The sequence below is a fragment of the Stigmatopora argus genome, chromosome 12, assembly GCF_051989625.1.
Source record: "Stigmatopora argus isolate UIUO_Sarg chromosome 12, RoL_Sarg_1.0, whole genome shotgun sequence".
Taxonomy (NCBI): Eukaryota; Metazoa; Chordata; class Actinopteri; order Syngnathiformes; family Syngnathidae; genus Stigmatopora; species Stigmatopora argus.
The window spans coordinates 4,945,838-4,970,252 of NC_135398.1; the positions used below are offsets into that span (position 1 = coordinate 4,945,838).

Below are 24,415 nucleotides of genomic sequence, written 5' to 3' on the forward strand. Positions count from 1 at the left end.
ATAAGGGAGAGCACCATGTGTTTCCTAAGAGATGGCGAACCCACTCCCTGCAAATTACAAACCCACATCCCGTTCAGCGTTAGTCCAGGCCAATTAAATCATACTTAATCTTCCATATATTTATTTTAACATGTGGGCCCCGTGGAGAACGCACCAGCGTTTTGGTATTTGTGGGGGTGAGTCAGTCCAGACTAATTAAATGGTATGTCAAGTTTAATATTCTTATTTTATCTGGCAAACCCCCTCGAGAGCATACCTCAATTTGCGTATCTTTTGATTTAAATCAATGCGTAGAAGAGTCAGTCCAGTCCAATTAAATGGTATACCAAGTTCATTTGTTTTTATCGTTCGCAACCCCCAAAGGGCGTACTATAATTTGGGTATTTTTGAATGTGATTTAATTCAGTAGAAGGTGGGCGTGTGAGTCCAAGCCTAGTAAATGTAATGATTTAATAACTTGATTTTACTGCATCATTTACTAGACTGCATTATCCAGGTTGGTTTGATAGGTTACATTACTCCTTTTTTGCACACATATAAACATTTTTCTTGCACAAATTCAGGGCAGTTGCAGCCACCACAACTAATTCAAATAAAATATTTAAAATAAAGATCATTTCCTGTTTTTCCCCCCTTTTAAAAATGTCAATTAAAACATAGTTAATTTTTCGAGATGTAAAAACAAGGCAAATTGCATACTGTTTTTTTTCCGTATGCAGGATTTGGATAATTTTTTAGGTCAAACATGTCTCTCAAATCACAATAGTTCATTTGTTGATAATCTCATGGTGCACAATTACACTTGTCAATAGGCGTTTTTTAAAGAGTGAGTCATTAATTGTAATTTCTGGCTATATATACCGCCCTGTTTTCCCGGCAACCTTTTCTAGCCGACCATTTTGCTTGACAACATGGAGCGCTTCCATTAAGTGACATGCACTTGATTGAGAGGACATTTTAATGGCACATTCATTCCCCTCTTCATTATCTTTGGGTCCTAACAATGTAATGACATTGTATTTTGTCACTCATGGCCGATAGACCAAATCGCAGGCAAACGACCGTCGCCCCGTAATGGCCGCCAAATTCATTTTGCCAGTGAATCATTTGTGAATTGGTCCATTTAAAGTGTGACTCATTGAGAATTTTTCCCAATATGGTTCATATTAAAGAAGTATGAGTTTGACCGCAAGACGGCAGTAGCATACAACCTCCATGTCACGATATACAGTATTTCTGTGACCACTGCTGGTTTAATCACACTTTTGATTGGGTAAATTCACACACGGAACAGCCAACTGTTTGGATTCCTGTCTTGGTTTTTACAATTTACACACACAGTCCAAAGTCAGTCTTTTAAAACCAAAAATGGCCACTGAACTATAGACTCTCCTTAACTTGAATTGCACAAAGCAATGTCTGAAAACTTTACATAACATACTTTGTGCAATTGCCATATTTTTTACAGAAAAGACCTTTAGTATATCTGTACACATGTATTATTCATATTAAAGGTCATTCAAGCCAACTGTTGACGGCACCTTTTTCGATGGATAAAAATGGAGGCGTTCGTTTTGCGAAGCACACAATTAATTGTTGAATAGTGAGTGTCTTTTCCCGAACTTTATGAAGAACTTTGACATTTTTTGTTTGAAAAAGACGTTATTGAAGTAGCAAATGATTATTTTTGGGGAAAAAATGTGTATTTTTTTTCTTTTGAATTAAGCCCAGCTCAAAGAGTACTTGTAGTTATCAATAACATTATAATAGAAGACAAGCTCTAACCCTTACTTAATTAGTGGTGCATTTTGATGAGGTTTAACTATAATTCCAATCATGCTGATTGCAAAAAAAATAGCATTGTTCTAGATGGTTGCGCCCAATTATAATTGAAAGGCACGTAAAAGATTAAATGCGAACACTCGTCGGGAATTAAAATACCTCTTCAATCAATCGGCCTTGTTCGGGTGAAAAATGCTAAATGTCAGTCTCTTTAAAGGCTGAAACTGTTTCTATATGTCACAGCACAGGTTAGTGTACTCCCTTTGTGTATTGCATACCTGTCAACCTCTGCCGATAACTGCCCTTATAAATGATTATGATTCCCCTTACAAACCCCCCAAAAACCTTACAAACACCGTACGACTCGTACGGTGTTTGTAAGGTTTTTTGGGGGTTTGTAAGGGGAATCATAATCATTTATAAGGGCAGTTATCGGCAGAGGTTGACAGGTATGGTATTGGGAAAATACACTGGAGAGAAGAGGGTCCGGGGGGGCATAGAAAAAGCAAAAACAGATGGAATCGTAATTCAAAACAAATCGATTATACATGCTACCTACTTGTGAGTAGCATTTCAAGCTCTCAATGGCCGCCCTTATTGAAGGAGGTGGAACGCCTACTAGTAACCAATAGGAAGAGGGAAGATAGGCTCAATTAGGGTGTGACAGGATTTTAGGTTTTGGAGAAACGTGTGTGTGACCACGCAAAAATATACCAATGCTGTCACGGGGAAAGACTAGAATTGGAAGCGTGTGTGATTTCGCTAATCCAATTCAAGAGCGGCTCCTCTTGCAGTCATCATCGAGTAATCCACTACTGGGGCTTCTATGGCATCCCAGGACTTATTATTGTCAAAGACAGCCTTTTGAGGTCAATACTCATGTATAAAATGCCGTTTTGAATATGTATGAAAACCTCTTTTCAGATTGAACGACGGAGAGATGCAAATGGAGAGCTTCACGTATGCGGATCAGCTGCCAGTGTCTGAGATCATCCACCAGGTGAGCGAGACACGCAAGCAGGCACACTCGCCGCCATACAAGAAAGACGTGGTTCCGCTCTGATAACCCAGACATTCCAGCTGTCCTCGCATTCAATTTGCTTAAGTGTGTCCACGCTTCATTTGAAGATGGCTCAGAAAGTCCTTTCGAGAAAAAAAACCCCAACAGATGTCTTTTTGCCATTTCCATGGCGACGGTGGCCACTGTGAAACGACACTTGGCCTGAAGGGGCAAGCGTGAAATCAGATAAGGTGGACAATTTTAATTGCGGCAAGAAAACGAGCGCATACCGATTGCCCCAAAACAATGAGTTATTGCGTCAAAAATTGTCCGTGTAAAATAGGGTACACGGTCGATTGGTCGGCCGGTCTTTTGGTCGCCGTTCTTTTGGTCGCCCGGAAGGTAAGTGATAATTACCATTTAAATCGTTGCTCAAATTCCCTAAATACAAACTGCGAATGACTATTGAGTCATACTTAATGCCCTAGTAATTATTAGGCTAAAGAAAAGCTCAAAATTTCCCGGACTTTTATTGTTTTTTTGTTGGAGAACTTGTTAAGACCCTGACTGATGTAGCTTCTTAAAGGGACAACGCATGTACATACAAACTCTTATACGTCGGCTCAGTGAAACTGCTCATGGCCATTGTCTGCTTTTATTGATGCGTAGACCGTGTTGTTTTACCTTGTTTTGTCGTCGGTCTTTTGGTCGTCGGTCTTTTGGTCGCCGGTCTTTTGGTCGCCCGTTGTCGCGGTCGGGGCGACCAAAAGACCGGCGACCAATCGACCGCACACGGTAAAATAGTAATGTGTACTTTCTCGTGCAGAGGTCGGGACTTCTTAACGTCCCGGTGTTTTTTACGACAGTTTAATTGTCCGATATCTCCTAATTAGCTTAGCCTTTGAATGAACCTTTTGTTTATTTCTCCTACTGCTAAATTCCCAACCTCAGTGACCCCTCGCTACAGATGTTTGATTATATCCATGCGCCATGGGTGCCTGAATGGATGAGTCATTCCTCATATCTGACCATCTGCACTATGGATCATATGAGCAACATCCCCCGAAGCTTATTGACAGCGCCCTTCCCTTTGATTTGCTGTCATGCTGCGAGATTCCCTCGGCGAGATGTCTTTGTACTTGAAATTCAGACGCACTCGAGCGGTGGAATAAGAAGAGTCGCTCGGCCTCGCTCTGATTTGATGTCTTGAACATGCCCAAGAGGGTCTGGCGTCCGCGGCGACAAACAAATCCAATCGCTGATTGTCTTCTCGGAGCCCGCCAAAGCATATTCCTATTTGCCACGACAGCACACGCCGACTTGTAAATAGAAAAGTCATCAGAATGACTGACGGCGAGACGCGCTCTCCATGTGTGTGGGTGTGTTTAAAAAAAAAAGTTGATTAATGCAGTGTCTCTCAATCGTGGCAGGTTGAGCCCCCCATCTCTTTCTCTGAAGCCCACACCCTCCATTCTGTTCACAACATTAGACTATAGCTAGAACAAACTCCCACTTTTCTCTCGTGTATTGTGCTTTTTTAAAAATTTGGATTGCCGTTCTCTGGCTCCCGAATTGTTATTCACGCTTACGTCGGTTTTACAACACGCCTCCGGAGAATCGAGGGTGCCGAGAACGCAAACGGTGAAAATGAATTCCGCGCCGGGCACACGGCGACATTGCTTCCAAAAGTGGACGTGGGATGGCGTGGATTAGTCCTTCGCCACCTACTTGTGTTTATTGGATTAACATTGACGTGCCTCTGTTTAGCAACGACAAATTAGGGTGTTTAAACCAACAAATAAGTTTTGTATGCGAGGAATACACAATCTGTTGGAGGAGCGTGCCAATGTCAGCTACGTATTCATCAAACTATCAAATGCTTGATTAGCTTTTCTCACGTGTAAATACAGACACTCCCCTACTTACGAACGCAATTGGTTCCGAGCGATTGTTCATAAGTTGAATTTGTTCGTAAGTTGCTCAGTGCTATATTTTGTATTATAATTTATGTTTAAGGCCTATATAAGTATATTGAAGGTTTATATAAGTGCATTTGTATGTTTAAGGCTTGTATAAGTAACACGCATTGGTTTGTACTGAAAAAAACGTTTAATAACATGGAGAGAATACATACAGTACTGTATACATACATTAGAGAAAGAGGGAGATTTACTAGAAACTGGCCGAAAGAAGCTATCTAATGACGATTGCAGTTTTCTTTTTTTCATCATAAATGATGCGGTAGCACTGTATGGCATCATTCAATTGATTTGCAAACTTTGTGCAACGTTCAATATTTGGGTCCTGCTGCTCGATCTTTATGTTTATAAATGGTACTGACGGTCGAACTATTCAAGTTGTATTCACATGCAACGCTCACCACTTTCTCACGCGCATCAAGCTTCGTTATTATTGCCACTCATTTCAAATGAAATGGCTTGCCTCTTCCTTGAACCTCCCTCAATAGAAGCCTTTCGCTTTTCACCAACCATATTGAATAATGGATGCACGAGATATTTAATGATAAAAATGAAAAAGGTTCTTTGCGCACTGGAGATACGTTCACGCACTTCCGCACTGCAACGAACTGGGCAGAGGAAGGTAGATGCTGGGTGAGCTGAGCTCTCACAGCGCCAGGCGTCATCGGTATTAGAAAGAAGGGGAAAAGAAAGAAGGAAAGAAGGAAAAGAAAGAAGCACTACTCGGAAAAAGGCGCGCAATACAAAATTGAACTTAAAAACATTTTTCGACATAAACGCAATTTGCAGACATGTTCGTATGTACCGTTGTTCGTAACTCGAATGTTCGTAAGTAGGGGAGCGTCTGTATTGTACCTCTGTACTTTTTTAAATGTAGTGTACAGAAAAGTCCAAACAAATCTGCATGCATGCGCCGTCGCATATCTTTTGCTGACGTCGTTCACAACAAGGCGGTTGAGTGCAACGAAAATGCAAAGTGACATAAATTGAAGCCGTTTTCGACCTTGGAGCGTTCGTGTTCGTCGAGTTGTTTTAGACAACCGTCAGCGTCCCGTATTAATTAACTCCAATCAATTTGATGGCTTGCCATTAATTGATTTTTACCAGCAGATTGAATATGCAACACAATGCCTTGCCTAATAGAGCTAGATTGCTTCAGTGAGCTGTTCAGTCAGTGAAGGGCACCAAACATTCAGCTTTCCTCTGCCCTTCATATGTTTCTTAACTACAGAACGTGTCTAATAGTTTTTATTTGGGTTGCCTTCATGGTCACATTTTTGGCATTCTCTTGTGACATTGCATTTTTTAAAAGTCAAACTGCCATTGCTAACTTTTGCTCTTAATTTTATTGCTTTTTTCCAGTTAAAAAACGGAATAGTAAACCGCACCAGACAAATTATAATAACAGTTATGTTCATGTCGCATGGTAGCAAGAGTGTGAGAAGTAACGAATCATGGCAGCGTGTTTCACAAGAGCCACAGAGTAAGAATGTGTCTTCTTTCCATGTTTCACTAACAATTGGCTCGTTCCACTTGACCGAGGCCATATGTTTGCCTGGTTGCTGCTAGCGGCTCCGGGTCACTAGCGCGCCATTTCTCCCGCGTTGGTCCTCAATGCCGGAAGCTTAATCACCAGCCTGATGGTCATCCGCTCCCAGTCGGCTCTCGTCAGCATCGAGGCGCTTGACCTCAGTGCGGTCTTGCATTCATCGAATCACCCTTTTTTGTAGGCTAAAGACGTAAAAACACGTACCAAGCTCACCTGGCAGCATTTTCGGCAATAAACCATGAAACAAAAACTTGCAATGGACATGAAAAATGTAAGGACTGAAATGACAGAATGACGCAGCTGCGTGTTGACTTGATTTATTGAGGCTGTCTAGTAAAGGCTTTTAGGTACACAGTCAATTGGTCGCCGGTCTTTTGGTCACCGATCTTTTGGTCGCCGCTCTTTTGGTCGGCCGGAAGGTTATTGATAATTACCATTTAAATCGTTGCTCAAATTCCCTAAATACAAACTGCAAATTACTATTTAGTCATACTTAATGCCCTAGTAATTATTGGGCCAAAGAAAAGCTCGAAATTTCACAGACTTTTATTGTTTTTTGGTGGAGAACTTGTTAAGACCCTGACTGATGTAGTTTCTTAAAGGGACAACGCATGTACATACAAACTCATATACACTCACACGTCGCCTCAGTGAAACTGCTCATGGCCATTGTTGGCTTTTATTGATGCGTAGACCGTGTTGTTTTACCTTGTTTTGTCGCCGGTCTTTTGGTCGTCGGTCTTTTGGTCGCCCGTTGTCGTGATCCGGGCGACCAAAAGACCGGCGACCAATCGACCGCACACAGGCTTTTAGCAGTTAGGTTTAACTGTGCTCTAGTGTGTGTACAATAGGATGTACTGCTAAAACATGCACATTTTAGAATAACTATTCTTACTTGACGACCTGTTAAACCATAACGACCAACCTTTGCAAGCAACAATGGGCTAACAACACTTGAAAATTCAATTTCTGGAAATTCACGTATTACATATTTTGAATACTGTAATTTAATGATTGTTAATTCATTTCTATCATTTTCAGCAAGATGTTACATGGTCATTAGCGCCTCTGAACATGTGAACTTTTTCTCTTTAAAATGTCCAACCCGCCCGCAGCCTGCTGACTCCAAGTCATTAGCATTCTGTTCAGAGAGAAGCTCCATTGATTCCACTTGATTGAGCAATTAAATATATTTGCAGTCCAACATCGGCAAGATTTACTGATGGCCTGTTTCTTTTGACAGTGGGAATTGGCAGCTTTGTCACGTAACCTGTTGTGAAGACAGAGGGGTTGTTGCATACCAAAGGATGTAGAATCCGATTTTTGCTTCCAGGGCCAATAACTCCTCCCTTAATTGTCACACGGTGTCTAGTACACATTCATTTCTTTACTTTTGTCATGTTGTGAATGACGGATCGATTTGTTTCTCGGCACCTTACCAAGGAGGCGGCAAAGTCAAAATGTCCAAGTGCCTCGTAATCAACAGTAATTGTTAGAATATGGCAGAATAATATTTTTATCTCCAGGGAAGCTTAACCTACGGCGTCCCTTTTTTGTTAGTGAAGGAGCTAAAAGCAGACTCGCTTAGTCCTCCTGGCTTTTTGCAAGTCTTAATATAATTTGTTTGTGAGACAATATGAAAGCTGAAATTCTTAGTTGCAATTATTGGCTTCTAAAATAGCATTTGTGTCAGAATTTTGATGAGTCTACCAACCATTTATCTAGTTATGATTTCCTGGTCCGTGTGGAGTTGACGCTGAAAAAGAAACGAACCGGAGTTCCCCAGACCGCCACCATGTTTTCAGTTTCTTCAGTTTAATTAAGGTCGAGGTACCACTGTAGTTCACTTGTTTATCAATGACGGGAATGCTGACAACATACATTCTGACATCTTTCGGCCAATAGGATGTCAAATTCACTGAAATATTTAGAAACACGTTGGACGTGCCTTCACGGTGCAGATAAACAATGGCCCGAAACATGCAATGTCATGGCAAAAGTCAACCACCTGACTTGAATCCAATTAAGCATGCAATTTTCTTGCTCAGGGCAAATGAAAGGGAAATTCACCAAGAATAAGCAGAAAGTGAAGGCCGTTTCATCAGAAAGCTGGCATAGCACCACCAGGGAACAAATGTCTACCAGTTATAGACTTCAAATGGTATACTTTGATTGTTCATTCTTGCCTCAGTAAAAACCATGCTTAAGTTAAATTCAAGCTGTCAGGTGTGAGAGCCAGCAAGAACTGTTTAACCCAATTCTATAGATGCCCGTATTTGGACCCCGATGGCTTGTGAGTTCACGCTGTCCTTTTCTCCAGCAAGTTGGTCTAATCCTGTCAGCCTGGTTTCAAATCCGTTTTTGCTGTCAATATTTAGCACCGGGCAAACGTTCACTTCCCTCCCTCGTCGCGCCATTCGGGCACTCTAATTTCCTCGATCTAACGCACTCCACGCCACACCATGTTCTTCTTTGAGCGCTTGTCTCGCCAAGTCTTGCAATCTGCCAATTTGGGACGGGGAGGGGGTACAATTTTAATCCACCACCCTCCTGGATAATGTCAGCTTGCTTGTGAGAGCAATAGCTGAAATCTCTTAAGTGCATGCTTGCCGTGTAAGTAAAGCAAAACCCCCCTCCCAACCCTGTTTCTATTTCCTCCCCATCTTTTTTTTTTTTTAAAGGTTAACTCATTGGGCTGGGAAATATTGCCGTCACATTAGCATATAAATGCGCTCCTTGCGATGTGCTTTTTAATACAGGCGAGATTTGAAAGTATAATGGTACACAAATGATGATGTGCCAGCAAACGGGACAAACACGAGGCAATGGAGGTGTACCGATGATGTGTTTGCTTGACTGCCTGTCCTTGTGAATGACAGCGCAATCAGCAGTGGCTTCAACAGGAGAAATATGCTATGCTCACTATTACTAAATGGCATTCTCACCCCTTTTTTAGAAGCCCAAACAGAAAGACTGGCACCCTCCCGATGGCTTCATCCTTGGCCTGTGGACGCTGATTTTGCTTGTGTTTTTCAAGACGTACGGCATGAAGCACCTCAAACACATCTTCTGAGACGTGCTGTGCAAAGAAGTCAAAGAAACCTTTGAAAACGACGTATTCAGGTGGGACCTTGAAGGATGCGTGGCGACAGAACTGTGAGGCTTGTTAATGTTATCCATTTGTTTCTGCACTGAGATATATTATTTGATTATTATTATTACTTTTTTAAGTGACAAGTAGAAGCTTGGGGGCTCTTTTGCACAATCAAGGCTGGAGTTTTATTGCTGGTAAACTTTTGAAACATACACGGCAATGAAACGTTTGGGTACCTCTGATCGTTTTCATTTGTATGTTATATAGCATACAAGAAAAGTAATGTTTCAGAAGTCAAACTTTTTATAGGAGTTGCGGAGAGTGCAATAATTATTTATTGCACTTTTAGTAACTTCTATAAACTTTTCACCTTCTCAAATATTACTGTTTGGTATGTTATGTATTTAACCTAAAAATCTATGCAAACAATGATTATAAAGGAAAATCCAGAAAATGATCAAAGGTGCCCAAACTTTTCTTTTCAAAGGATTATTAATATAATCTGCAATTATGAATAATTTAATTCAACGGTAAAGCTTTCCTTTGTGTGTTTTTTTGATTATTCAACATTTTATTTGATGAAAATGCGCAAATCTAAGTAGATAATTTATTTTGTTAGCCACACCATTAGCATTGGTGAAAAGTCCGGTGGCCCACCAGGCTTATAAAGCACTGGGGAAAACCTTAATGTTATTTTTGTTTACTGAAGCATCGTTTTGTTTCTCAGTTGTCCTTCAAAAGCGACTTCCTTTTTATAATTTGCCTGATATCTCCCAAATTTGAGCTACAAGCCAGATGCACGATGCCAGATGGTTTAAAGAAAAAAAAAAGTATTTTCATCCAAGTGTCAGTGGAGCGTAACAGCGAAATTTGCAAGCTTAAAAGTCAAAAATGGGGATCTTGTGACTTTCTGAAGCATGTTGTGTAACTCCAGCCCAAGTGTGCACAGACGCCCGTCCTTGAATAAGAATTTAATCACTTTTCGCGGATGTTCTGCTCAGCATATTTCATCAATTTTTCTGTCCAAACTGCTGGGCCAGCCAGAAAGCAAAATCGAGACGACGTGGCCGCCGAGAGATGACGACGTTACGTCTCTGCCGTCGGGCCACATTACACCCCCCCGACTGTCTTACGATGGATGGTGATCCCCACATAATACTCCCTTTCCCCCCCCCCATCCACCAAATTGCCCTCTCTGCGGAAAGATCCATTAACTTAGCGCTCGTGTAGCACTCTGTCTGACTCGGGGCTATTTCGCCGCTCCGTCGATAAGTGAGTGATAAGGCGCTAAGCCTGGATGGCCGTCCCACTACGACAACTCTTTGATATAATGCTCTTTCTTTCGTTGTTCTTCCTCCCTTTCTATCCTGGTGTGACCCTACATCAATGTCTCATTTGCTTGATGTTTAAAGCACGCGGTGGCCTCCCCTCTCTCCAAAAGCAGACAGCTGCTGCATCAGCCACCCGGGTGCCTTTCTTATACATTATTGATACCTCGCTCATCTCCTTTCCCTTTTTTTTTTTTTTCATTTCCTGCCAGCCAATTCCCCAACCTTTTCTAAGGAGCGGGTCTGCTTTTACTTTCTCATTTTGGCGTCACGCCGGCGTCCCGATAGTAGATGAATCGGCAAATCAAAAGAGTCATTTTCTTCTCCAACTGCTCGTAAGTGACAATATTGAGCTTTCCTAAGTACTTGGGGATCTTCCTTTTACCCTTGTAAGTGCCTTGGTTATGCCAAAAGAATTTTTTTTCCACTGGTAAATTGTGCTACTTTCTGGGAATGCGACTGTTCTCTGGGCTAAAAAAAGTGTCAAAATCCAAGCTACGAATTCCCCAGTAGTTTAACACACTTTCTCGGTTTTGTCATTCACGCAGTCAGCCACCCTTGAAAGGATTTTCCGCTTGTCCGTCTTCGGAACGGGTCCCCTCGATTGCTAAGAGGAAAATAGCAGACGGTGCCGGTTCTGGTGAGCTAGTTGGTACGTTAAAAAGACCGGCGAAGCCTTTTCCTTGAGCTCATTGGTTGCCGTTGACGACGCTAGACGTCCAATCCATTTTGAGATCCATGAGCGCATGGATTGGACGTCTCACGTCGTCAATAAATGAAATTGATGTATTTGCCTCGGGCATCTGATAAGCTTCAGACCACAAAAACTATTTGTCTTTTGCTTTTAATGACGAAAGAAACTTTACTGGCATACCCCAAAAGATTGGCTTTATACTTTGTGCTTTTGCTTTGTTGTTCTGTCTAATCACCCTCTTGCTACTGCAACAATGAAATTTCCCCAATACGGGATTAATAAAATTATCCAATCCAAAAGCACAAACAAAAAAGTCCATCCTTCCTCCCATCAGCTGTCAGGCTCTTTAACAAAAAAATGGCTGAGTGTTAAGACCTACCGTATGCATGCATGTACATCTATGTGTATGTATGTATATATGTGCTTATATATGTGTGTATGTATAGGTGTATGTACACGTATGTATATGTATATAAATGTGTATATATGTGTGTATATATATATATATATATATATATATATATATATATATATATATATATATATATATATATATATACTTAAGCAGCACACTTATTTATTCATGTATTTATTAATTAACTTACTTATTACCTATCTATTTATGTCTAAAATGCCTTTCCTATTTCTGCATCCTCACCCTCTTGCTACTGTGACAACGTAATTTCCCGAATCCGGGATGAATAAAGTTATCCAATCCAAAAGTTGCACAAGAAAACAAAATCTTAAATAGTGTCTTTTCCGAAAAAAATGCAGCTCTTGTGTCGAATCCTTTTCCTTGAGCTCATCGGTTGCCGTTGACGACGCGAGACGTCCAATCCATTTTGAGAGGCTGGTGGCGAATGAGCGAATGGATTGGACGTCTGACGCAGTCAATAAATAAAATATTGCACGTCTGCTCGTTTGGACTCTTTGAAATTCACAGCAGAGGACGATTGGACGCCACACTATTGAACTTTTATTTTATCTTGCAACATCGATAGATATTCTTAAATCGGCAACTTAAGCAAGGCAGCATTTTCACAAACGGCAAAATATCATACTTAGGGATACGTTCCGTTAATAACTAAAACATGACAAGCTGCATTTTTTTGGGAAAAGAGACATTGTAAGATTTTGTTTTCTTTTGCCACTTGATTGACTTTTTTGTTTGTGCTTTTTTAGGGGGTATGCCAATAAAGTTTCTTTCGTCTTTAAAAGCAAAAAGCAAATAGGTTTTGTGTTCTGAAGCTTATCAGATGCCCGAGGCAAATCCATCAATGTTGTTTGAGTAATTCTCAACAAGATTGTTGTAAAGTCGTCACCACTGGCTCGTGTCAAATTAACTTTTATCTAACATGCCACTGCGTTTAATATCTTATTGATTATTTTTTTCCCCTTGGGTGAGGAAATCTCAGGAATGATGATTAGATTTGTGGAGACAAGGTCAACGTCACTTCGGCACCCCCTCCGTCTGTCATCGCAGAAAAATTGCTATGCCAGGAATGACTTTTATTGATTGACTTTAGAAATAAATTGGTTAAAAACAGGACACCCCTTTTCGACTTGAACTATAAAAATGATTAAAATATCCACTCCAAATGGATTTTCCACCTCTGCATTTGTGGCTCGATGAGTCATTTCATCCTAAATGTCCAATCTATCTTGAATTGTGGTCTTATGGTTTGATTAAACATTCATTTTGCTCAAAACCGCTGAATTATAGTTTTGTTTGTATTGCACTCAATATAATCCTGACAGAATTTGTATTTATTTACATTGGTACTCGTGGGGAAACATTGTTAATGGCTTTGGCTTCTGTTGGGGTTTATATTTTCTGTATTGGTGTCAAATGTGAGGCCTCAGGGCCACATTTGGCCCATTTTGGAATGAAGATGACATTCAAGCCTCTGGTAAAAAGGTGTTCCATTTTTTTTCTCCCTTGTATATATGTTTTCTAAGGTAAGAATATACAATTGTTGTTGGGTTCCTAACTGGCTTAAAATGAATTGAATGTGCTTTTTCCATTGACTATGGATGTTAAAACTGGTTGTGTGTGAATTTGTTTGTGCAGTTTTAACAACTGGGCAAATGAGTGAAACAGCTGAGTAATAGCAAACAAATTAAAAAGACACTTTGAACACATTTTATTAGAAGAAAATGTTTCTCATTGTGTGTGAACATTCAGAAATTCCTAAGGCTTAACATGTGTTTATCAAATATTTGTTACGTTTGACAAAGAAAATGCAACAACAAGGCAGTTCATCGTTAAACTTGAGTTTAGTAGTCAATTTATTATCTTGTTACCTAACTGTAACAACTTGGAGTGGCAAATTTGATATTTTTTGGGGTTAAATTAAAGATAATGATCATGAAAAAAATACCTGGCATTGACCTCATATTAACTTTAACATTATTTTTGATCATTTTTTGTAAAACAAAGAATTACGCAAAGACCAAAATGTCTCCTTGTACATTTTGAAGTTATTCATCATTATTGTATTTCACTATATTAATATTTTGAATGAAGAAATAAAAGTCTCTTCATGCCCCCTTCCAAAAACACCCTGAAGTGATTTTTATATTATTTTAGTGTTTAAAACAAGTTCAACATTGTTTTTAATCCTTTTCAGACAGTTTGCTGACATTGAACAGTCTCTCTCTCTCGACTCATCTCATCTTCTGAACCGCTTTATCTTCGTTAGGGTCGCGGGGGGTGCTGGAGCCTAGCGGGCCAGAGCTGGGGGACACCCTGAATCGGTGGCCAGCCGATCGCAGGGCACAACGAGACAACAAAGGACCAATCACTCGCACAGGTAGGGGAACATTTAGTGTCCAATCAGCCTAACGTGCATGTCTTTGGAATGTGGGAGGAAACCAGAGTACCCGGAGGAAACCCACCCAGGAGAACATGCAAACTCCATACGGGTGGACCGACCCTGGATTTGAACCCAGAACCCCAGAGCTGTGAGGCCGACATGCTAACCACTCAAGCCGCCAGGCCGTCCGTCTTGTGTATTTATGTTAATACTTATTTGAAGTTTGGAGATATCTTCGACATTGAATAGTCCCAGAATAAATACAAAAGGAAGAAGGCTGGCAAAAAAAGGAGGAAAAAAAACCTGGCTTGTACGCTAATTGGCACAAACCTAAAATAATCCAAGTGTGTGATCCACACTGCTCGTCACGCACGCTTTGTGAGAAACACGGCACTTTTTTATATAAGAGTACAAAGCCCGACGTCGGAGATCGTGACTCGGCGCGCAAAGACGAGGCCCAAAAGAATGAGGCTTTCATTAAAACCCTCGTCTCGCCACTTTGACGCCCGCCGACTGACACCTGCTTCTCCGAGAAGTGGCGGCTGAAAAGAGCGCAACAAAGCGTCTCGCGCCCGTCTCAGGGCCAGTTCTATGCGCCGCACGATAATAGCGCACTTGACAGACTGTTGGCATATCGCTTCCTCGTCCAAGGGGAAGGGGAGGGAAAAAAAGCCGCCGTGGCGAAGGCGGATGCGGCCGCTCCGTCTTCATCGTTGTCGCGTCGTGGCTGACACGGCCGCCTTGCCGTGACTTGTAGCCGCATCAATCACGCTATTAGGGGGTGACGGCGCCCGTTCGTAGGCCGCTCGGCGATGAAAAAGGGCTGCCGTGAATAGGAATCGCGCTTATTTGATAGAAGTAAAAGTCATTGAATGTCAAAAATCACACAAAAAATTCAAACTTCTAACGGGAATGGGAATTGTATTCAGGAATTGGTACACGGTCGATTGGTCGCCGGTCTTTTGGTCGCCCAGAAGATAAGTGATAATTACCATTTAAATCGTTGCTCAAATTCCCTAAGTACAAACTGCAAATTACTATTTAGTCATACTTAATGCCCTAGTAATTATTAGGCTAAAGAAAAGCTCCAAATTTCCCGTACTTTTATTCTTTTTTGGTGGAGAACTTATTAAGACCCTGACTGACGTAGCTTCTTAAAGGGACAACGCATTTACATACAAACTGTTATACACTCTCACGTCAGCTCAGTGAAACTGCTCATGGCCATTGTTGGCTTTTATTGATGCGTTTACCTTGTTGTTTTACCTTGTTTTGTCGCCGGTCTTTTGGTCGCCCGTTGTCACGGTCGGGGCGACCAAAAGACCGGTGACCAAAAGGCCGGCGACCAATCGACCGCACACGCAGGAATGAACCATGGCGTTTCAATACTTTGCGATAAGGAGTTCTACTCCAAAACATGTAGTTTAGCGGGCCACTTCCGATCCACGGGCCGCACCTTTAACACCCCTACTTTACTGTCTGTGCTGCCTCGGTTGGAAGAGAGCTAACCGAACCCAACTCCTGTGCCCATTTGGCCACTTGTGGAATAATCGCCCACCCCTGTTTGGTATAGAAGACATTTCTAGTTTGAATGGAAGTGTGGCTTTTATTGTCGCTCGTCTATACAAAAGCTGGATTCAGGCGAACGGCAGCGAGCTCAGCTTTATATTTTCTCCCGGCAGCTGTCTCTTTATTCTCTCTCGCCCACGTCCTCACCGTAGCAACCGGCTTTTCCCTTAATTGTAAATCATAGTCCTTTATATTGCGGAATAAAAGTGACAAAGCTCAATATGTGCTATATGCTGCCTCAAAAGCGTATCGAGGCTCACCGTCCATAGATCAAGTCTTTTGATGTGCAATTGGGAGTTGTCCACTGTCCATTTTTTTTTCTTTCTTTTTTTTAAACTAGCATTGTCGGCTTCTATTTGGGTTTGAATGCATCACTCGGTGTACGTTGGGCTTAAAAAGCTTCATTTGAATTCGGTAAAATTGTTTTTTTTTTACTTCTTTAACTCTGGGTGATGCTTGGCAAAGATTATCCTCAACTAAAATTGGCCGGTGTCGTTTCAGGGCTGGAGTTGCGGAGCTTCATTTGGACAAAAGGTCTTCTACGCCACCTTATTGTGGTAATTATAGAGCAGTATGACCTTTTTTTTAGGAGGGGTTGTGTGTCAATTACTGTGAGATTTTCCTCGGTCGGAAGGGCTCACTGTACTTGCCTCTACCTTCTCTTGAGATTGGTTGCCATGGTGCTCGTGGCGGTTTCCTCTCCTCTCACGTGATTTTAACTTCAGGGCAAAATCGACCCGCGTGCTGAGGATTTTTTTTTTTTAAGTTCATACACGTCGATTGCCGTAAGGTTGAGGTGGTTTTAAAAGTAGTCAAATGTAGCATGTTAAAAGTAGTCAAACCATGCGCTCTTAACTCATTTTTTTGTAATTGACAATAATAGACATTAGCTCTAGTTCAGGGGTAGGGAACCTTTGGCTCGGGAGCCATATGTGGCTCTTTCCATGGGTGCATATGGCTCTCCACTAACCTGTGAGGTAAAATATGAAAATCAATGGTGAGAGAGCTGAGTCCCGAACATACTAATAGGAGCATCATTGTGGCGTTGACACTACCTCTACCACCACTTTAATCATAATTTAGTTTTTTATTACACTTCTGCATGCATGATATCATTGATACTGATTTATTAGCAACGTCATAAAAATGTTGTCGAAAGAATTCGGAGACTTTTTATACTTAAAAATGGTGAAAGGACAAAAAGGTCACACATTTTCATGTAATTTTACTTTTCAATTCTGAGAATGGCTCTCAAGAAATAACATTAGGAAATATGAATTGTTTATGGCGCTCTCCGTCAAAAAGGTTCCCGACCCCTGCTCTAGTTGTATAAAATTCTCAAAAATGAGGGTGCTGATGGAGTCCAAATTTACTCCGTCCGGTAAGTGAATTAAATTAAGTTCATCAGTAATTGACGGTCAATCCATTTCAAGTAGAAGTCGTTCGAGTTCAAATAAATTGGATGTCTAACGCTGAGTAAAATGTCATGTTTTTATTTGAGGAAAAAAAACATTGATATTTTAGGCGTTTTTTTCCCCCAACATTTCTTGTTTTGCAAGGACAAACATCGGGTCATTCGCTGGCAACTTCCAATAGACCCTATCATCTATCGCTGTCAATGGCAGCCAATGAGTTGAAAAAGAGCTCATTTCATTTGAGCGCTGCAATCGTTACAAAACATGAAAACTTGAAATTGAACTCGCTATCAGCGTCTACGCACACGTACGCGTGGAATGATTGACGTTGCTGCAAGCTCTCCCGAGTCGGTGTGAGACGGTGAAGTTCGACTTTGTATAACTTTTACCTTCACAGCAGTAAGAAGAAAAAAAAAAGTCCCTTTGAACGCCTCCTGCGCTGCATTTGGCAGATTTTCCCCGGAAAACGTCAATCGGGATCCACGTCGTCTCGGCGCGCCGCCAAAGTCTGCGCGTTTTCCTCGGGCGGGTCGGCCGCCCCCTCACGTTTGGCGTCCCTTCGTCGCGACCGCGTAGAGCGTGCGGTTTGCCGGCAGAGGCGGGGGACGCCAGGCCGGCTGGTAGAAGTGGATGTCAAATGTTCGGGCCCATTTGGCGAAGACCCGCTTCTCGGTGATGAAGCGGTGGTGGCTGCCGCGTCGGCCCCGCTCGTGCGAGATGTACATGGCGCACTCGTCGGGGCCTCGCGGCTCGTAGTAGTGGTAAGGCACCGATGGATGGCCGGGATCACCGCTGCAACAAACACAAGTAGTTGTACATTCAAATTCATTTTCAGTTCTTGTTATCTATGTTTTAACCCATGTGTCAAAGTGGCGGCCTGGGGGCCAAATCTGGCCCACCGCATCATTTTGTGTGGCCCGGGAAAGTAAATCATGAGTGCCGACTTTCTGTTTTAGGATCAAATTAAAATGAAGAGTATAGATGTATATTAAATTTCCGGATTTTCCCCCTTTTAAATCAATCATTGTAATTTTTTAATCCATTTTTTTCAGTGTTTTTAGTTCAAAAAACATTTTGTTAAATCTAAAAATATATTTTAAAAAAGCTAAAAAAAACCCATTGTTTTAGATATATAAAAAATGAATATTCAGGGCTTTTAATCCAGTTCTTTTAATCCATTTATAGAAAAAAAATCTAAATATTATATCTAAAATGGTCCGGCCCACGTGAAATCAAGTTGACGTTAAAGCGGCCCGCGAACCAACCCGAGTCTGACACCCTTGTTTTAACCGGTTTGTTTGTAACAGACAATGTTTTTTATTACGTTTAGTCACTTATAGCCTAAACCTAAAAAAACACCAAAAAAAAAACACCACTGTCTGTTATAAACGAACCGAGTTAAAGCACAAGTCTTCCAGTGAACCGGTATGTCAGTCATATCTGGTATCAATTTAGAATTAGACCCAACATTCCTGAAATTACAGGAAACTTTTGGTTAAAATATCATCCTGACCTAATAATCTTTATGTGGTAAACACATTCATTCATTCATTCATTCATTTTCCATACAGCCCATCCTCGAAAGGGTTGCGAGGGTTGCTGGAGCCTAACCCAGCTGTCATCGGGCAAAGGCAGACTACACCCTAGACTGGTCGCCAGTCAGTCGTATGGCACACAGAGAGACAAACGACCGCATCAAAGTCAGGTGAGTGGAGCTCTACACCACGAGGCGATCCAATGGTAAACACACACTCACTCATCTTATTCTGGTTGTACTATATAGCAGTGGTGTGACACCGGGGCCTTCAAGGCCTTCTCTGCTGGTCTAAGAAATATCTGAATCATATATTATATTTTGTCCATCAATACTTACAAATTGTTTTGCTGAAAAAAATGACTAAGGCTTTATTTTAATGAAAAAAGGATTACCCATTTACTGTACTACACAGTGTAGTGATCAGTCAAACAAGAGGGGGTTTCGAACCCCAGCCTCCCACATGGCAGTCAGGTGAGTGAACCTCTACGCCACGAATTGGCCACGCTTCATCATTATTGGAAGGTCTTGACTACAAATATATAGAAACAACTAACGGAAAATGTTTCCCAACTGGGATTCGAACCCCAGCCTCCCACATGGCAGGTAGGTGAGTGAACCTCTACACCACGCATTGGCCACACTTTACTTTGTCATTATTATTATTTCCCTTAAATAGAAACAACCGTGTATAGTCAAGACTTTCCAAAAATGACAAAGCTAAGTGTGGCCACTTCATGGTGCAGAGGTTTGTTCACCTGACTGCCATGCGGGCAGTTCTGGTTTGAATCCCAGTTGGGAATTATTTTTCCCTTAAATAGAAACAACCTTGTGTAGTCAAGACTTTCCAATAATGCCAAAATAAAGTGTGACCACTTCATGGTGTAGAGGTTCATTCACCTGATTGCCGTGTGGGCAGGCAGGGTTCGAATCTCGGTGGACGATGAACCATTTTGCCATTAAAAAAGCCTAAGTCATTCAGTCTTTCCTTAAATAAAAGCACCAAATGACCATGTATAGGCGGGCCGCCTCATGGTGTAGTGGGTAGGTCACCTGCCTGCCATGTGGGAGGCGAGGGTTCACGTCCCGGTGTTGCCAGTCAACGACTGTATGGTGTCGGCAGTCGGCCGCAGGCCGACTGTCGAACACCACCAGGAACCCCCCCCCAACTGTCTTCCGAAGGCTGACCGGAAATAAATTATTTTGCTGAAAAAAAATGACTGTCTTTATATTAATGAAAAAAGGACCATCCATTTACGGAACTACATAGTGTAGTGATCAGTCAAACGAGAGCGGGAATCGAACCCCAGCCTCCCACATGGCAGTCAGGTGAGTTAACCTCTACGCCACAAATTGGCCACACTTCAGTTTGTCATTATTGGAAGGTCTTGACTGCAAATATATAGAAACAACTAAGGAAAAATGTTTCCCAACCGGGATTCGAACCCCAGCCTCCCACATGGCAGTCAGGTAAGTTAACCTCTGCACCACAAATTGGCCACACTTCAGTTTGTCATTATTGGAAGGTCTTGACTACAAATATATTGAAACAACTAAGGGAAAATGTTTCCCAACCAGGATTCGAACCCTAGCCTCCCACATGGCAGTCAGGTAAGTTAACCTCTGCGCCACAAATTGGCCACACTTCAAGTCGTCATTATTGGAAGGTCTTGACTGCAAATATATAGAAACAACTAAGGGAAAATGTTTCCCAACCGGGATTCGAACACCAGCCTCCCACATGGCAGTCAGATGAGTTAACCTCTACACCACAAATTGGCCACACTTCAGTTTGTCATTATTGGAAGGTCTTGACTGCAAATATATAGAAACAACTAAGGAAAAATGTTTCCCAACCGGGATTTGAACCCCAGCCTCCCACATGGCAGTCAGGTAAGTTAACCTCTGCACCACAAATTGGCCACACTTCAGTTTGTCATTATTGGAAGGTCTTGACTACAAATATATTGAAACAACTAAGGGAAAATGTTTCCCAACCAGGATTCGAACCCTAGCCTCCCACATGGCAGCCAGGTAAGTTAACCTCTGCGCCACAAATTGGCCACACTTCAATTCGTCATTATTGGAAGGTCTTGACTGCAAATATATAGAAACAACTAAGGAAAAATGTTTCCCAACCGGGATTCAAACCCCAGCCTCCCACATGGCAGTCAGGTAAGTTAACCTCTGCACCACAAATTGGCCACACTTCAATTCGTCATTATTGGAAGGTCTTGACTACAAATATATAGAAACAACTAAGGGAAAATGTTTCCCAACCGGGATTCGAACCTCAGCCTCCCACATGGCAGTCAGGTAAGTTAACCTCTGCGCCACAAATTGGCCACACTTCAAGTCGTCATTATTGGAAGGTCTTGACTGCAAATATATAGAAACAACTAAGGGAAAATGTCTCCCAACCGGGATTCGAACACCAGCCTCCCACATGGCAGTCAGATGAGTTAACCTCTACGCCACAAATTGGCCACACTTCAGTTTGTCATTATTGGAAGGTCTTGACTGCAAATATATAGAAACAACTAAGGAAAAATGTTTCCCAACCGGGATTCGAACCCCAGCCTCCCACATGGCAGTCAGGTAAGTTAACCTCTGCACCACAAATTGGCCACACTTCAGTTTGTCATTATTGGAAGGTCTTGACTGCAAATATATAGAAACAACTAAGGAAAAATGTTTCCCAACCGGGATTCGAACCCCAGCCTCCCACATGGCAGTCAGGTAAGTTAACCTCTACGTCACAAATTGGCCACAATTAGCTTTGTCATTTTTGGAAAGTCTTGACTACACACAGTTGTTTTTATTTAAGGGAACTAATAATACAGACGCTCCCCTACTTACGAACGCAATTGGTTCCGAGCGATTGTTCATAAGTTGAATTTGTTTGTAAGTTGATTCAGTGCTATATTTTGTATTATAATTTATGTTTAAGGCTGATATAAGTATATTGAAGGTTTATATAAGTGCATTTGTATGTTTAAGGCTTGTATAAGTAACACGCATTGGTTTGTACTGAAAAAAAAAGCATTTAATAAAATGGAGAGAATATGTACAGTACTGTAGAGAGAGAGAGAGAGAGATTTATGTATTAGAAACTGAAACTTTCAGAAGTCACTGTGGTCCAGTTGCAAAGACAAACGATCAGAACTTCTGGTGGACTCAAGCTCAAATCAGGAGTGAGTTCAATTCCACTCTTTGCAATTCTCAAATTGTTTATTTGGGTAATGAAAAGGATAAGTATAACTTCCAATCTCATCATTTCAGAAGTCACTGTGGTCCAGTGGTAAAGACAATGGGTCAGAACTTCAGGTGGACTCAAGTTCAAATCAGGAGTGAGTTCAATTCCACTCTTTGCAATTCTCAAATTGTTTATTTGGGTAATGAAAGGGATAAGTATAACTTCCAATCACATCATTTAAGAAGCCACTGTGGTCCAGTGGTAAAGACAATGGGTCAAAACTTCAGGTGGACTCAAGTTCAAATCAGGAGTGAGTTCAATTCCACTCTTTGCAATTCTCAAATTGTTTATTGGGGTAATGAAAAGGATAAGTATAACTTCCAATCACATCATTTCAGAAGTCACTGTGGTCCAGTGGTAAAGACAATGGGTCAGAACTTCAGGTGGACTCAAGTTCAAATCTGGAGTGAGTTCAATTCCACTCTTTGCAATTCTCAAATTGTTTATTTGGGTAATGAAAAGGATAAGTATAACTTCCAATCACATCATTTCAGAAGTTGCTGTGGTCCAGTGGTAAAGACAATGGGTCAGAACTTCAGTTGGACTCAAGTTCAAATCAGGAGTGAGTTCAATTCCACTCTTTGCAATTCTCAAATTGTTTATTGGGGTAATGAAAAGGATAAGTATAACTTCCAATCACATCATTTCAGAAGTCACTGTGGTCCAGTGGTAAAGACAATGGGTCAGAACTTCAGGTGGACTCAAGTTCAAATCAGGAGTGAGTTCAATTCCACTCTTTGCAATTCTCAAATTGTTTATTTGGGTAATGAAAAGGATAAGTATAACTTCCAATCTTGTCATTTCAGAAGTCACTGTGGTCCAGTGGTAAAGACAATGGGTCAGAACTTCAGGTGGACTCAAGTTCAAATCAGGAGTGAGTTCAATTCCACTCTTTGCAATTCTCAAATTGTTTATTGGGGTAATGAAAAGGATAAGTATAACTTCCAATCACATCATTTCAGAAGTCACTGTGGTCCAGTGGTAAAGACAATGGGTCAGAACTTCAGGTGGACTCAAGTTCAAATCAGGAGTGAGTTCAATTCCACTCTTTGCAATTCTCAAATTGTTTATTTGGGTAATGAAAAGGATAAGTATAACTTCCAATCACATCATTTCAGAAGTCACTGTGGTCCAGTGGCAAAGACAATGGGTCAGAACTTCAGGTGGACTCAAGTTCAAATCAGGAGTGAGTTCAATTCCACTCTTTGCAATTCTCAAATTGTTTATTGGGGTAATGAAAAGGATAAGTATAACTTCCAATCACATCATTTCAGAAGTCACTGTGGTCCAGTGGTAAAGACAATGGGTCAGAACTTCAGGTGGACTCAAGTTCAAATCAGGAGTGAGTTCAATTCCACTCTTTGCAATTCTCAAATTGTTTATTTGGGTAATGAAAAGGATAAGTATAACTTCCAATCACATCATTTCAGAAGTCACTGTGGTCCAGTGGTAAAGACAATGGGTCAGAACTTCAGGTGGACTCAAGTTCAAATCAGGAGTGAGTTCAATTCCACTCTTTGCAATTCTCAAATTGTTTATTGGGGTAATGAAAAGGATAAGTATAACTTCCAATCACATCATTTCAGAAGTCACTGTGGTCCAGTGGTAAAGACAATGGGTCAGAACTTCAGGTGGACTCAAGTTCAAATCAGGAGTGAGTTCAATTCCACTCTTTGCAATTCTCAAATTGTTTATTTGGGTAATGAAAAGGATAAGTATAACTTCCAATCTCGTCATTTCAGAAGTCACTGTGGTCCAGTGGTAAAGACAATGGGTCAGAACTTCATTTGGACTCAAGTTCAAATCAGGAGTGAGTTCAATTCCACTCTTTGCAATTCTCAAATTGTTTATTGGGGTAATGAAAAGGATAAGTATAACTTCCAATCTCGTCATTTCAGAAGTCACTGTGGTCCAGTGGTAAAGACAATGGGTCAGAACTTCAGGTGGACTCAAGTTCAAATCAGGAGTGAGTTCAATTCCACTCTTTGCAATTTTCAAATTGTTTATTTGGGTAATGAAAAGGATAAGTATAACTTCCAATCTCGTCATTTCAGAAGTCACTGTGGTCCAGTGGTAAAGACAATGGGTCAGAACTTCAGGTGGACTCAAGTTCAAATCAGGAGTGAGTTCAATTCCACTCTTTGCAATTCTCAAATTGTTTATTTGGGTAATGAAAAGGATAAGTATAACTTCCAAACTCATCATTTCAGAAGTCACTGTGGTCCAGTGGTAAAGACAATGGGTCAGAACTTCAGGTGGACTCAAGTTCAAATCAGGAGTGAGTTCAATTCCACTCTTTGCAATTCTCAAATTGTTTATTTGGGTAATGAAAAGGATAAGTATAACTTCCAATCACATCATTTCAGAAGTCACTGTGGTCCAGTGGCAAAGACAATGGG

The 24,415-nt window shown here is 41.3% G+C and overlaps 2 protein-coding genes and 1 long non-coding RNA gene across 4 annotated transcripts in view; 2 read left to right on the forward strand and 1 right to left on the reverse strand.

Moving 5' to 3' along the window:
* pigk (phosphatidylinositol glycan anchor biosynthesis, class K) overlaps window positions 1-22,110 on the forward strand; it is a 29,152-nt gene extending 7,042 nt beyond the window's left edge. The window contains exons 10-14 of one of the 2 annotated variants that reach the window (XR_013304431.1): window positions 2,707-2,782; window positions 9,267-9,433; window positions 14,129-14,239; window positions 16,313-18,931; window positions 21,887-22,110. Coding sequence is in view for 1 of the 2 variants with exons in the window: in XM_077616331.1 (XP_077472457.1) it covers window positions 2,707-2,782; window positions 9,267-9,383 (193 nt within the window). In the remaining variant the exon portion in view is untranslated. Of the gene's footprint in view, window positions 1-2,706; window positions 2,783-9,266; window positions 13,989-14,128; window positions 14,240-16,312; window positions 18,932-21,886 lie in introns of those variants that run through there. The other variant, XM_077616331.1, reaches the window with a different exon arrangement.
* Window positions 17,289-24,415, reverse strand: part of st6galnac5a (ST6 (alpha-N-acetyl-neuraminyl-2,3-beta-galactosyl-1,3)-N-acetylgalactosaminide alpha-2,6-sialyltransferase 5a) — a 28,742-nt gene continuing 21,615 nt past the window's right edge. The window contains exon 5 of the mRNA XM_077616332.1: window positions 17,289-18,018. Coding sequence (XP_077472458.1) covers window positions 17,769-18,018 — 250 coding nt within the window. The 3' untranslated portion in view covers window positions 17,289-17,768. The remainder of the gene's footprint in view (window positions 18,019-24,415) is intronic.
* On the forward strand, window positions 22,315-22,782 carry LOC144086379 (uncharacterized). Its single transcript, XR_013304433.1, has 3 exons — window positions 22,315-22,422; window positions 22,511-22,578; window positions 22,667-22,782. It is a non-coding gene; the product is annotated as an uncharacterized LOC144086379 (long non-coding RNA).